At 46.6% G+C, this 15,906-nt stretch overlaps 1 protein-coding gene across 7 annotated transcripts in view; it reads left to right on the forward strand.

Annotated features, from left to right (window-relative positions):
* Positions 1-15,906, forward strand: part of PLCB4 (phospholipase C beta 4) — a 608,938-nt gene that overhangs the window by 386,419 nt on the left and 206,613 nt on the right. For all 7 annotated transcript variants that reach the window (XM_082250179.1, XM_082250184.1, XM_082250183.1 and 4 more), the window contains one exon: positions 3,955-4,034. In XM_082250179.1, the coding sequence (XP_082106305.1) occupies positions 3,955-4,034 (80 nt within the window). The remainder of the gene's footprint in view (positions 1-3,954; positions 4,035-15,906) is intronic.

Raw genomic sequence — 15,906 nt, forward strand, 5'->3', positions numbered from 1 at the left:
CTGTGCTGCCTGCCCTCACCTCAGCTTCTTTTCTAACTAGCAGACCTGTGCTGCCTGTCCTGATCTTATCTTGTCTGCTGATTACCACACCTGTACTTTCAGCTGTGAACACGACTTATACTCTTACCACATTGCCTGTGCTTCCTGCCCTTTCTCTTATGATAACTGCACCAATGTTGCCTATACTCGCCTCAGCTTGTCTTCTGGCCACTGCACCTGTACTGCCTGCCCTCACCTCAGCTCCCCTTATTTCCAAGATACTTGTGTCTGTCCTGACCTCAGTTTGTCCTCTGACCAACATACGTGTGCTGTGTGCCCTCACTTTAGCTTACCGTCTAACCATCTCACATGTACTGCCTGTCCTGACCTCAGCTTCTCTTCTAACCACAGCAGCTGTACTCACGGCTATGCCCTTGACTTGTCCTATTACCCCCTCGCTTTCCTGAATGCTTTCACCTCAGCATATCTTCTGACCACCACACCTGTGCTGATTCTCCTGACCTCAGCTACATCTTCTGACCACCGCACCTCTACTACCTGTCCTTAACTCAGCTTGTTTTCTGACCACCGCACCTCTACTGCCTGTCCTGACCTCAGCTTGTTTTCTGACCACCGCACCTCTACTGCCTGTCCTGACCTCAGCTTGTTTTCTGACCACCACACCTCTACTACCTGTCCTGACCTCAGCTTCTCTTCTAACCACAGCAGCTGTACTCATGGCTATGCCCTTGACTTTTCCTATTACCCCCTTGCCGTTCCTGAATGCTTTCACCTCAGCATATCTTCTGACCACCACACCTGTGCTGATTCGCCTGACCTCAGCTACATCTTCTGACCACCGCACCTCTACTACCTGTCCTGACCTAAGCTTGTTTTCTGACCACCGCACCTCTACTGCCTGTCCTGACCTCAGCTTGTTTTCTGACCACTGTACCTGTGCAGCCTGCCCTAAACTTAGCTTCTCTTCTTACCACTTCACCCTTGCAACCTGCCCTAAACTTAGCTTCTCTTCTTACCACTTCACCTGTGCAGCCTTCCCTCACCTTGGCTTCTCTTATTACCATAGCATTTGTACTGCCTGCCCTGATTTCCGATTGTCTTTGACCACTCTATCTGTACTTTGTACCCCGCACTTGTGCTTCCTGTCCTGACCTCCTCTTGTCCTTCCTCCCCACCTACACTTCTGGCCATGATGTTATTTTTGGTTACTTTTAGTTTCTTATATTGTATGACCTGAGCTGCCTCTAATGCAAGAAGGATGGCAATTCCCTTCAGATCTTTCCCAGGCTCCTGCCCCCAAAATAGGGAACTTGTGCTTTACAATCTTTGATTACCTGTAGCATATTATTATTATTTGTGCTCCAATTGCTCACCTGTCCATGCCTTGTCCATGGAAGAACTAATGAAGAACTCCAAGCTAAGAGTAAGCACTCCTATGGAGTCAGGGACGATGTCCATCTTCCCCAGCAGTAGAAAAGTTAAAGAATGTCGGGAACAAACTGTCATTTTCCCCGGATTTGCCCAGTTTTCCCTTCTGCCCACCAGTTTTTCATGTGGCACTCAGGCAAATATTATTTTTCGTTATTAATATTACGGTTTTTCTTGCCGTACCTCATTGCTCAGGAATTTTTAGTTGCTGAGTGTTTTGGTGATGATTGCATGAAATGTTATTAAATGCTTTTATTAATAGAATGTGCAGAATGTGTTTTATTGAAGCAGCCAGTCTCTAATCCTATATGAGTTTATGTAGCCGGACAAATAAAAGCAGAAAAGCAGATGTGATTGATTTTTTTGGGGTTACTTCACATGACTTTTCTCTGCATATAAAATTGTGTCTTCTGTACTCCCTGCCGACAACTGTGTACAACAAAAAATGAAAGGAGTAATAAATACAAAAAAAAAGCATTTTCATTTTGGCAGCCTAAAAATCATTAAATGCATTGGTTTTCTTTTTTAGCCTTTTTTTTTTTATTATTATTTTATTATTTATTTTATTTATTTATTCATGTTATCAGAGTACCCCCTTACATCAGGGTTCACATAAGAGCCCCACCTTACTTTAGAGTTGCCCCTTACATCAGGGTTCTCGTCAGATTTCCCCCTTACATCAGAGTACCCCCTTACATCAGGATTCCCATCAGATTCCCCAATTACATCAGGATTCCCATCAGAGTCCCTCCCTTACATCAGGGTTCCCATCAGAACCCCCCCCCTTACATCAGGGTTCCCATAAGAGTCCCATCTTACATCAGAATTCCCCCCTTACATCGGGATTCCAATCAGAGTCCCCCCTTACATCAGGATTTCCATCAGAGCCCCCCTTACATCAGGATTTCCATCAGAGCCCCCCTTAAACCAGTGTTCCCATAAGAGTCCCCCCCTTACATTGTAGTTCCCATCAGATCCCCCTTACATCAAGGTTCCCATCAGATTCTCCCCTTTCATCAGGATTCCCATCAGAATCCCCCCATACATCGGTGTTCCTATCAGATTCCCCCATTACAACAGGATTCCCTTTAGAGACCTCCCTTATATCAGGGTTCCCATCAGAGTCTCCCTTTACATAAGAGTTCCCCCCACACCAGGGTTCCCATCAGATTCCCCCCTACATCAGAGTACCTATCAGAGTTCCCCCTTACATCTGGTTTCCCATCAAAGTCCCCCTTACATCAGTGTCACCATCAGACTCCCCCTTACATCAGGGTTCCCATCAGACTCCCCCTTACATCAGGATTCCCATCAGATCCCCCCTTACATCAGGATTCCCATAAGAGTCCCCCCTTACATCAGTGTTCCCATCAGAGTCCCCCAAAAATCAGGGTTCCTATCAGATTTCCCCATTACATCAGGATTCCCTTTAGAGTCCTCCCTTATATCAGGGTTCCCATCAGAGTCCCCCCTTACATCAGAGTCCCCCCCCCACATCAGGGTTCCCATCAGATTCCCCCCTACATCAGGGTACCAATCATAGTCCCCCCTTACATTTGAGTCCCCCTTACATCAGGGTTCCCATTGGTGTCCCCCTTTACATCAGGGTTCCCATCAGATTCCCCCCTTACATCAGGGTTCCAATCGGATTCCCCCCTTACATCAGGATGCACATCAGAGTCCCCCCCATGCATCAGTGTTCCTATCAGATTCCCCTATTACATCAGGATTCCCTTTAGAGTCCTTCCTTATATCAGGGTTCCCATCAGAGTCCCCCCTTACATCAGAGTTCCCATCAGATTCATATCAGAGTCACCCCTTACATCAGGATTACAATCAGAGTCCCCCCATACATCAGGGTTCCTATCAGATTCCACCATGACACAAGGATTCCCATCAGAGTCCTCCCTTATATCAGGGTTCTCAACAGAGTCCCCCCTTACATCAGATTTCAGCCCGCATCAGGGTTCCAATTGGATTCCCCTCTACATCGGGGTTCCTATTAGAGTCCCCTCCCCCTTTCATCCAAGTCCCCCATTACATCAGGGTTCCCATTGGAGTCTTCCCTTACTTTGGGGTTCCCATCAGATTCCCCCCTTACATGAGCGTCCCCCTTACATTAGAAGCAGAGACCATAGCCAGCCTCTGCTGACCTTAATCCTCGATCAGTGCACACTAATGATACGCCACTGACACTAGTTGGGGGTCCAGATAAAATCTTGTAGTTTGGAGACCCCTGATATAAATAATGACAGGAATGTCTCACTTTGTGGCGGTTGGGAATGTTCTAGTTTTTGTGTGACAGCGAATGGCGTAGCGTCTGGCACAGAACCGTGTTGTGTCTGCATTTGACTTTCACTTGTTATTCTTCTGTGCTGAGAATTTGGTTATTTTGGAGGAAAACGAAGGTGTAACAGCTGAATGTAATATTGTAACATATTCTGTAAATGTGTTGCCTTTGTTGCTCAGTATGTCTTCAATGGAGTGATTTTCCTTATCTGTGTTGTGTGTTTGTCTGTCTTTCAGCAATGGGTAGAAGGGCTAAGATCTATCACGCATAACTTTAGAGCCAACAACGTCAGTCCAATGACATGTCTCAAAAAACAGTAAGTGTCTTCCGTGTGTCTTCCGTTTGTTTTCTATAGAACTGTATGTGAATCACATTGTTTGCTGTTATGAGGTGCAAAAATGATAAACCCTTTGTGATATTTTGAGGGTCTGGATCTCTAACCAGCCATGTCTCTTACTTGCCAACTGTCCCGTTTTTTCCGGGACAGTCCCAGCAAATAGGAGCCTGTCCCGGGTAATTTTCATTGTCCTGGCAATGTACTTATTTAAAGTCCTCCTTTGCAGTTGGGCTGCACCTGCACTTCAAGGCTTCACTGCTCATTTATGTCTGAATGTGGATCTCTCTTCAGAGACCAAAGCAAGTATGAATGAGCCCTAAAGCCTCGTACACACGCACCGATTGTTGGCCGACCGATCGGCCGTCTTTTGTCCAGTGTTGTTGTCTTGGTTAAAATGTGATTTAGACTGCACACGAATTGTGTCGGCCAACAACAGCCAACTTCAGAAGTGATGTCATTTTCTGGTCTACTTTCCGTGTGTTTTTTCTTCTCTGAGCATGCCCAGTCTTGCTCATCAGATTTTTGTCTGCTGAAATCAGTACTGACTGACGAACAATCGGCCGTTCTGGTGACGGCCAACAAAAATTTTATAGCCTGCACACCAGATTTTGTTCAGCCGAAAATTCGCAGTCGGTTGTCGGAAGCATCGTACTAACAAGCCGACAATCGGCCGATCGGACGTTAGCCGAAAATTTACGGCCAACAATCGAGGCGTGTGTACGGGGCTTTACTCTCCCAATCCTCTGCTCTTGTAGTCTCCCCTAGACTGCTAGATTGGCCACTGCAGCCTTTTCTTCCATATGCTCCGGCTGTCTAAAGACCTCTGACATGATTAAAGAGGTTGTAAACCCCAAAAAAATGTTTTTTCTCTTTTTGCAACCTGCAAGAGAAACACATAATGAGCTTGTATGCATCGCATACTAGCTCATTATGAAATACTTACCTTAGAACGAGCCCCCGCCGTGCCGTCCGCTTACCTCTATGACGGGCGACATGTCCAGTTGCCCGTCTTCCGGGATCGCGGCATCCGGCCATCTGATTGGCCGGAGCCGCGGTGACGTCACGCGCCGGAGCCGGCGGTCAAGGCACGGGGCTCTGAAGGAACGGCACGAGCGGCCGTTCCTTCAGAGCGCATGCGCCAGTGACGTCACTGTCTGCATGTAAGGTAAATATCTCCTAAACGGTACACGTTTAGGAGATATTTACAGTACCTATAGGTAAGCCTTATCATAGGCTTACCTATAGGTAAAGGTGTCAGAGGAGGGTTTACTTCCTCTTTAAGACTGATGAAGGGACCATAGTTCTGAAATTGGATGTGGGGACGTTGAGGAGCAGTCCAACGCTGGATCATGGGGGAACACTGTTTGTCGGGGGGAGTGGAGGACTGGGTAAGTAAAACTGCTTTTCCATTCCATTATATGAGCAGCTAACCTTTGCAGTGTGGCCACAGCCCCACTGCAAGGGAGGTTTTTGGGTCTCCCTTGTATGGAGCTTTAAGTCCAGTGAGGTGTATGTCACCTCAGGGACGTATTTCTTTAAGCTGCCTCTATAATGCTAGCGCTCTGACAGGAGAGAGTCACAGCCGCACTGCCCGACCCTCCTCGCCGCTGTTTATTCACATGGAAAGGGTTCATATAATACAGCCTTCTGTGATTGGGCAAGAGGAGAAGAGGGGCGGGCAGAGTGGAAACTACTCAGAAGCTGCTGTATCAGAGATCCAAAAGTTCAGCATTGGAACGATGGAAGTGTAGTAACACTGGCAGGCAGGGCGAAATGCGTAGGGGTAGTTTGTGGAGCAGCGCTGGCTGAGGCCCTTCTACCCTACTATGCACACTCATAGTGGGGGGGTGGCTTTTTTTACCTACACATACCCAGGTTGAGAAGGGTTTCAATACAGCCCAGTACAGTCCCAAGTCGGACAATGATGATGTCATCTCTGTGCTACTCCCTCCTGTAAGTATTTTTAAAATGCTAGACTGACAGCAGCATGCAAAGCAATAGAGGCTTGATTGTCTAAAAGTACTGGGAGCCGATGAGGCTGATAGCAAGACAAATTCACTAAGCTAGTTCTATGTAAATCTTTTAATTAATGGGAACTGGATTACATTGTATTTGTTCTAATGTCTCCCGGGGCTTTAGTTTTAAAATTGGGGAAGATCTAAACTAATTTTCCATCAAATAATTTGTCATCTCAGCTTGGGAAAGACTTCTGTGAGCAAACTCTTGTAAATCCTTCTTAAAATACAGGGATAAAAATCGCATTAGGTGTTACATAACAAAACTGCAGTTCCCCGATTTAAGAAGATCTTCATAGAAATCGTGGCTCAGAATAAGAGTGGGCGAGCACTAATGTAGGGTACTCTTTGGAGCCAAGCATACATTACGTAGCAGGGCAGTGGCAGGACTACTAGGGCCACAAAGGTCGCACTTGCAACTGGGCCCTGGCGTTCTGCCCCGGGGGGGGGGGGGGCACTGAGGGACCGTAAGCCTTGGTTCATACTGCTGCTACCCCAAAACCATGCGACTTGCTTGTGATTTCCTTGTGACTTGTTTGGGATTTCCTTGATACTTCAGACTTGCTTGCGACTTTTGTGATTTAACATTGCAGTCTGTGGCATTCAAATCACACCAAAGTCACAAAAACCCTTTTTTTTTTGTCGCTGCTGCTTGAGTCGCATTTAATAACCACTTGCTGACCACGCTATAGCCGAAAGATGACTACAGTGCGGCAGGCTAGTTCTGGGAGGGCGTCCTATGACGTCCTTAGGTGATCGCGCCCACTGCAGGGCCGGAGGACACAGCTGATCACAGATTGAGGTTTTGATGCAATTAGTGGCTCTTTACAACGTGATCAGCTGTGTCCAATCACAGCTGATCACAGATGTACATAGAAACCACTTATCAGCACTCTTTTCCTTTTGCTGGCAGCACGAGGAGAGGAGAGCCAATAACTGGCTTCTCTAAAAGAGACCTCTTCACTGATAATCAGAGCACTGATTATCACTGTCCTGATTATCAGTGCAGTCCCAACAGTGTTGCCAATCAGTGCCCACCAGTGCTGCCAATAGGTGCCCACCAGGCCCTCCTATCAGTGCAATCAGTGCCACCTATCAGTGCCCATCAGTGCAGCCTATCAGTCCCCACCAATGCTGCCAATAAGTGCCCACCAGTGGCTTCTGTCAGCGCCTCCTATCAGTGCATCCTAACAATGCCCACCGGTGCTGCCAATAAGTGCCCACCAGTGCCTCCTCACCTATTAGTGCTGCCCATCAGTGCCCCCTATGATTGCACCTATCAGTGCCCCTATCAGTGCAGCCTCATCAGCGCACATCAGTGAAGGAGAAAAATTACCTATGTGCAAAATTTTAACACAAACTTTGAAAAAAGTTTGTTTTATTTTTCAAAATTTTCGCTCTTTATTTGTTTACTTAACAAACAATAAAAACCTCAGTGGTGATTAAATACCACAAAAAAAAAGCACTGATTGTGTGAAAAAAAAAAATGATAAAAATGTCATATGGGTACAGTGTTTTATGACCTTGCAATTGTCATCAAAGTGCGACAGTGCTGGAAATTGAGCTGTGTTCATCTATGACAGAATGGCGGTCTGCCTTGTTTACATAGGCAGACCGCCGTTCTGTCTCTACGGGGATCGATCGAGGGTAGCCGGCAGCAGGGCTGCCATCAGGGGGGTACAGCCCATACACACAGGGTAGGGTTGCCACCTGTTATCGCAATACCATTCAATTGAAACCCCTGCCATTCCCCTTCAGATTGGAACTATGTGGGGGGTCCTGCCCCTCACTAGCCCTCACACACAGCTGTAGACCCCACCCTCCCCTGTTCTCCAGCTGTTCACGCCTTGACAGGAGGAGCCACATTTACTAGAAGCGTTCGCCTATATTTTCCTGGGATGGAGGAGATGGGACTGGAGGAGGAGGATGACATGGTAGGCGGGCCCTGGTGGATGTTGGTGGTCAGGCCTGGGGGGCAGGCATAAAACGATTTAAGGGGTCCCGAAATTTCTGATGGCTGCCCTGGCCGGCAGACATCACGTCCACCAGACCCTCTGATTGGCTCCCCCTCTGGCCAATTAGCGCCCCAACTGGCTATTGCACGAAACAACGTAGAAGTATGTCGTTTCGTGTAATAGAGCCGACCCGCTGCAGTACAGTATATGTGCGGCGGCTGGTCGGCAAGTGGTTAAAGTTCATGTGCATGTAAAGGCAGACGTCCCGGTACTTTTGGTAATATAGTTTATGTGTCACTGGGTTAATGTTTCTGGGCTGGGAGCGCGCTCACAGCGCGTGCTCACAGCACAGAGACTGAGCTCTAAGTCCCCACTAACAATTATTAGCTGGTGTGACTGGCTCCCAATCATGTGACCACTGTGACAGCCAATCACAGTCACATGATCCCCGACCCTTCCCACCCCCCGGGTGTACATACCCTATAAAAGGGTTGCCAGGGCTGGGCAGGAAGGAGTTCTTAACAAGTTCCGGACCACCCACCGCATATATACTGTGGTAAGGCTGCCGGGCTGCGCAAAATCACGTATATGCAGGCGCCCGCCGTTCCCGCGGTAACCTGATTCGGTTCAGAACCAATCAGTCATCGGGTCCAGGCCAATGATTTATGGCCTGGACCTGGTGATCGGTTCTGGCGAATCACAGAACATCCTGTGCCTGTGTAATGTAACCACAGGCACAGGAAATTATGCAATCTCCTCTCCTGGAGCCCTTTTTGGTTCCAGCGTGAGAGGAGAAAGCATCAGACAGTGAGTACACAAGCACTACACTGACACCAGTACATATAGGCACCCATTTAACCCCCAGTTAACCCTTTCACTCCCTGTCACAGTGTCACTATATACAGTATACAGATAATTTACTGATCACTGTATTAGTGTCACTGGTGACACTAGTTAGCGCCAGCGGAAGTCCCAGATAGGTTTAGGGTACCCACCATATATTCCCTAATAAAGGTTTAACTCCTTGATCACCCCCAGTTAACCCCTTCACTGCCCTGTCACAGTGTCACTATATACAGTATACAGATAAGTTACTGATCACTGTATTAGTGTCACGAGTGACGCTAGTTAGTTAGCGTCAGTGTCAGTCTTAGTATAGGGTCAAAATCCCGCCACATATTTTCTAATAAGTTTTAACCCCCTGATCCCCCCCCCGTTAACCCTTTCACTCCCCTGTCACAGTGTTACTTGTAAAGTGTACAGATCTTTTTTTCCACTGACCTAATTCATCATATGCCAGTGTTCTCTGCTGCCATGGCCAGGGCTCGATACAAGCAAATATTGCGGTGCATGCACTTTAGCTTCAATTTTTTAATCCTCGGGGTGACCCTGGATATGACAGGCTCAAATTTCGGCTGCTCATAAATCACTTCAACCAGAAGTTTGCAGCCTTGTATATGCCCCAACAAGATGTCTGCATTGGCAAGCCCCTGATTAAGTTTTCTGGCCACCTTGCTTTCAGTTTCTCCCCAGCAAGCGTGCCAGATACGGGGTCAAGATGTATAAGCTCTGTGACAGGGCCAGCGGCAAGATTGTTTGGGAGTTGGTGTCACCGTTATTCAGAAAGGGGTACCATTTATTTGTGGACAACTTCTATAGAAGCGTGCCACTTTTAGGACACCTCTTTAAATTAGGAATGGGCACATGTGGCACCGTGCGACCTAATCACTGGGGCTTCCCCCAACGGCTTGTAAATGCCCCACTTCGTCAGGGGGAGAGAGGCTGCTTGAGGTGCCATGAATTGCTTGCAGTGAAGTGGAAGGATAAGCGGAACGTTTTCATTCTGTCTTCCATTCACACAGATATGTCAGTCCAAATTACAACGGTGATTGGTGTTGTTGAGAAGCCCCTCTGTGTCCACGATTACAACCGTAAAATGGGGGGTGGACTTCAAAGATCAGATGATGGTCTATATCAGGGATCTTCAAACTACGGCCCTCCAGCTGCTGCAGAACTACAAGTCCCATGAGGCATTGTAAAACTCTGACATTCACAGACATGGCTAGGCATGATGGGAATTGTAGTTCTTGAACAACTGGAGGGCCAAAGTATGAAGAACCCTGGTCTATATAATGTGGCTGAATACATTTTGGCCTAAATGTATGACAAAAACTGAGGTTATTTTATTTTTTTTATAACAAAAATAGAAAATATAATTAAAAAAAAAAAAAAATGTTGGTCTTTTTTCGTTTATATTGCAAAAAATAAAAATCTCAGTGGTGATCAAATACCACCAAAAGAAGGCTCTATTTGTTGGGGGAAAAAGGGCTCAAATTTCATTTGGGTACAGCTTTGCATGACCGCGCAATTACCAGTTAAAGCAGCGCAGTGCCAAATTGCAAAAAGTGTGCTCTGGTCAGGAAGGGGGATAAAACCTTCCAAAGCTGAAGTGGTTAATGAGAAGTCAGCCCTCTTCTGTTGAACACTGAAATTATTTTTCAGCTGAATATTTAAGCTCAGTGAGAAAGCAGATGTTATTCTGGTGCCAATAAATGCCGGTTATGTTCGGCGGTAGCGGCAGTCATACATATTTTCCCAGCACTCCCATGGCCTGGCTCTCCCAGATTTCCCGTACGATCGCTCAGTATGATTTCTTGGTGTGAATTCTGCCTTGGGTCTGGAAGGGCCACAGGGGCCCCGCAGGAAGGCGGCCGAGCTTCACAGCCAACTGTCCTTCAATTCTTATCTAATGAAGTCCAATGGAAATAAAAGAGGATTCCCCAAAAGATCAATGTACTCTCAGCTCAGGAGTCTCCAAACATTTCAGTCCAAGGGACACATTGTATACTTTATAATTATTCACCGGCCAAAAAAAAGATCAGCTTAATAAATGGAGGAATAGAATTTAAATAAATTAATACGTTTGACTTGATTCTTTTTTGTAATCAAAACAACAGAGAAAAAAACTTAAAAAAAAGTTTAATAAAATAGTGGAGTCCACGTGAGAATCCCCCCGTACCCTAGTGTCTCCATCACAGTCCTCACATTGGTGCGATACGGGAAACCCTGCGAATCCCGCATCGCACCCGACTCGCAGGCAGTTCTCACTGCCGAATGCGAACCGCTGGGAGTGTCAATACAAAATGAATGACACCCCCAGATCAGTCCTCATATCGCAGTGCGAACTGTCAATTCGGACAAGAATTGGATCGCATAGATGTGAAAAAAAGGGTCCTGCACAAGTTTGGTCCGAATGCGATGAGAAATCAGCCATACAATCTGTATGGCTGAATTCATATCGCACAGACATCGCATGTGATTTGCATAGCAGTGTGGTGCGAATTACATGCGATGTCTTCCATCGCACCAATGTGAACCGATCCTAACACTGCAGTCCCCATAAGAGTCCCTGCTTACATCAGTAACCCCATCAGAGTCCCCTCTTACATCGCAGTCCCCATCAGAGTCCCTGCTTACATTGGTGACCCCATCAGAGTCCCCCCTTACATCACAGTCCCCATCAGTCTCCCCCCTTATATTAGTGACCCCATCAGACTCCCCCCTCCTTACATCACAGTCCCCATTAGAGCCCTCCCTTACATCAGTGACCCAATCAGACTTCCCTCTTACATCAAAGACCCCATCAGACGCCTCCCTTACATCAGGGACCCCATTAGACACCTCCCTTACATCAGGGACCCTCATCAGACTCCTCCCTTACATCAGGGACCCCATCAGACTCTTCCCCTACATCAGGGACCCCATCAGACTCCTCCCTTACATGAGGGACCCCATCAGACTCCTCCCTTATATCAGGGACCCCATCAGACTCTTCCCTTACATCAGGGACCCCATCAGACCCCCCCCACTCCTTACTTTACAGTCCCCATCATAGTCCTCCCTTTCAGTGCATCCGGAAAGTATTCACAGCACTTCACTTTCTCCTCATTTTGTTATGTTACAGCCTTATTACAAAATTGATTAAATTCATTATTTTCCTCACAATTCCACAAACAATCCCCCATAATGACAACACGAAAGAAGTTTGTTTGAAAACTTTGCAATTTTATTAAAAATAAAAAACCAAAAAAATCCCATGTGCATAAGTATCGCAGACTTTGCTCAATACTTTGTTGAAGCACCTTTTGCACCAATTACGGCCTCAAGTCTTTTTGAATATGATGCTACAAGCTTGGCACACCTATTTTTGGGCAGTTTCTCCCATTTTTCTTTGCAGGACCTCTCAAGCTCCATCAGGTTGGATGGGGAGTGTCGGTGCACAGCCATTTTCAGATCTCTCCAGAGATGTTCAGTCGGGTTCAAGGCTGGGCTCTGGCTGGGCCACTCAAGGACATTCACAGAGTTGTCCTGTAGTGATAGTGAGGATGATTCCTCCACGTCTGCGACCACGCGCGAAAGGGGGTAGCTGGCATTCTAAGGTGGGCAGAAAGGTTTGTTCCAGCCCTCTCCGCCGTACACATTCCTGGGGTGGAAAATTGGCAGGCGGATTACCTCAGTCGGCAAACGTTGGACCAAAGGGAGGGGTCCCTTCATCCAGAGGTGTTTTATCAGCTGTGGCACCACCAAGGTGCATCTGTTGGCGTATCGGCTAAACAGAATGGTGCCGAAGTTTGTGGCCCGGTAAAGGGTCAGTATCGGCTTATTTACGCCTTCCCTCCTCTCAAGCTTCTGCCCAGACTTCTACGCAGGATTGAGGCAGGAGGAGTTCCAGTCATCTTAGTGGCTCCGGACTGGCCTTGTCAGGCTTGGTACGCCGATCTGGTGCGGCTTGTTGCCCGCATCCCTTGAAAGCTTCCTCTCAGGGAGGATCTGCTGTCCCAAGGACCAATCTTCCATCCTGCTTTACAGTCTTTGGCTTTGACGGCTTGGCTGTTGAACCCCAGGTGCTGAAGGATAGGAGTTTATCTGAATCGGGGATTCCTACACTGTTGAAAGCTAGGAAATCTACTTCTAGGAAGATCTACCATCATACGTGGAAGCCGTACATTGCGTGATGTGAGTCGCTTGGGGTTCATCCTCTCTCCATCTTGGTGGCTCGGATCTTAACCTTCCTTCAACGGGAGGTTTAACCACTTGCCGACTGCCGCGCGACTATTTACTGCGGCAGTCTGGCTCTCCTGGGCAAACTGACGTAGGGCTACGTCGCTCGCCCAGGAGCCTATAGGGGCCCGAGCGCGTCCCACCGGAGGCGCGCTCACACCCCTGCTCGTTCCTGCACATCTTTGCGCAAGTGACCGGCGGCTCCGATGTCCGCCGGTCACTCGCGATCTCCCGCTGGAGAGGGAGAAAGGCAGGCGGCTGATGTAAACAAAGCCGCCTGTCATTCTCCCTGATGTAACTTCAGGGACTGTACGATCCTGCTATGTAGGATCGTATATCTCTGTTGTTACATCACAAGCCACGCCCCTTTACAGTTAGAATCACGCCCCTAGGGACACACTTAACCCCTTGATCACTAATAAAGTTAACCCCTTCCCTGCCAGTGTCATTTTTACAGTAACAGTGCATATGTATAGCACTGATTACTGTAGTAATGTCGCTGGTACCCCCAAAAGTGTCAAAAATGTTAGTCAGGGGTCCGATCTGTCCGCCGCAATGTCGCAGTCCCGCAAAAAAAATTGCAGATCGCTGCCATTACTAGTTAAAAAAAAAAACAATAAAAATGACGTAAATCTTTTCCTTAGTTAGTAAACACAATAACTTTTGCGCAAACCAATCAAAATACGCTTATTGCAATTTTTTTTACCAAAAATATGTAGCAGAAAACAAATTGGCCTAAAATGTTAAAACATTTTGATTTTTACTTTTTTTTGGGGGGAATTTCATATAAAAAAAATGTGAAAAATATTGTTATTTTTCAAACTTTACGCTCTTTTTATGTTTATAGCACAAAAAATAAAAATTGCACAGGTGATCAAATACCACCAAAAGAAAGCTCTATTTGTGGGGAAAAAAGGACGTCAATTTCATTTGGGTACAGCGTTGCACTACTGCGCAATTGTCCATTAAAGTCACGCGGTGCCGAATCGCAAAATAGGCCCTGGTCTTTGAGCAGGAAAATCCTCCGGGACTTAAGTGGTTAACAGAAGTTTGCCTTGAGTACTATCAAAGGCCAAGTGTCGGCTTTGGCGGTCTTCTTCCAACGACCTTTGGCCACACCTAACTTTTCTTCAGGGTATCTGACATTTGGTCCCTCCAGTGCGGGTGCCTTGGGATCTCATTTTGGTGCTTTCAGCTCTACAGAAGCCTGCCTTTGAAAATATTCAGGAGATTCCCCTGCTTACGCTATCCCAGAAGGTGGCCTTTTTGGTGACTATCACCTCTGCGCACAGGGTATCAGAACAAGTGGCGTTTTCCTGTCGTTCACTCTTATCTCTGAAACTAAAGTGAATTCCCAAAGGTTGCAATAGGAAAGGACCTAGGTGGAAGAGTAGATGAGCCCAGGCTGATAAATCCAACTTAGGAGGCCATTGACCATATACAATGTAGACTACAAAAAAGGGTAGGGAGATCACCCCAAGAAGGAGTCAACTAGGGACACCGGTTGGATGAAATTCAAAAAGTAATAACTTTATTTGGCACTTAAAATAAATAAAGTGCCAAATAAAGTTATTACTTTTTGAATTTCATCCAACCGGTGTCCCTAGTTGACTCCTTCTTGGGGGGATCTCCGGTCTCCCTACCCTTTTTTGTAGTTCACTCTTATCTGGTGATTCACAGGGATAAGGTGGTTCTTCGTCCCTGTCCTTCTTTCCTTCCAAAGGTTGTCTCTGATTTTCATTTGAATAAAGACATCGTGTTGCCTTCCCAGGCATAAACATCTGAAGGAAATTGCCTTGCATTCCTTTAATGTGGTCCAGGCAGTTAGGGTGTACCTGGCAGCTATGGTGACTTTCAGAAAGTCAGACTCTATTTGTGCTCAAGAACGGACCTCGAAAAGGGTCGTCTGCTTCATCTGCGACCATTTCCAGATGGATCAGACAGATGGTGATTCAGGCCTATTCCATCAGGGGTCAGGTTCCTCCTTTCCCTGTCAAGGTGCTCTCTACTCAGGTGCTCAGTGCCTCCTGGGCTTTCCATCATCAGGCGTCAGTGCTGCAGGTTTGCAAGGCAGCCAACTGGTCGTCGATGCACACTTTACAAAGTTTTAGAAAGTGGATGTGTTGGCATCTGCGAATGCTTTATTTGGCCGCAAGGTTCCGCAGGCTGCTGTTTGAGAGGACCTGATCCTCCTTGAGGGTGTATTGTTTTTTTCAGGTGGGCTCCAGTTATTTGGTTGTGCTCCTGTTGCCTGGTTGGCTAATGTTTAGCCTTGGGAATTTTTTGGGTTGTTCCCACCTCTCATTTTTAACCACTTAAGCCCCAGCCTTATTTCGGACACTTTTTGTTTACAAGTTAAAACCAGTATTTTTTCCTAGAAAACTACTTAGAACCCCCAAACATTATATATATATATATATATATATATTTTTAGCAAAGACTCTGGAGAATAAAATGTTAGTCATTGCAATATTTTTTGTCACGCGGTATTTGCGCAGCGGTCTTTAAAACGCCATTTTTTTGGAAAAATTTTGAAAAATCACATTTCACTGCATTTAAAAAATACTAAACAGTAAAGTTAGCCCATTTTTTTTTGTATATTGTGAAAGATGATGTCCCCCCGAGTAAATAGATACCCAACATGTTACGGTTTAAAATTGCGCACACCTGTGGGAATGGCGACAAACTGCTGTCAATCGAGATCTCAATAGGCGACGGTTTCAATTTTTTTAACGGTTACCAGTTTAGAGGTAGAGTGTAGCTCTTTTTTTTTAATTATTGCTCATGCTCTGGCGATCGCGGCGATACCTCACATGTGTG

Source organism: Pelophylax lessonae, assembly GCF_965119305.1.
Source record: "Pelophylax lessonae genome assembly, chromosome: 3".
NCBI classification, from domain to species: Eukaryota; Metazoa; Chordata; class Amphibia; order Anura; family Ranidae; genus Pelophylax; species Pelophylax lessonae.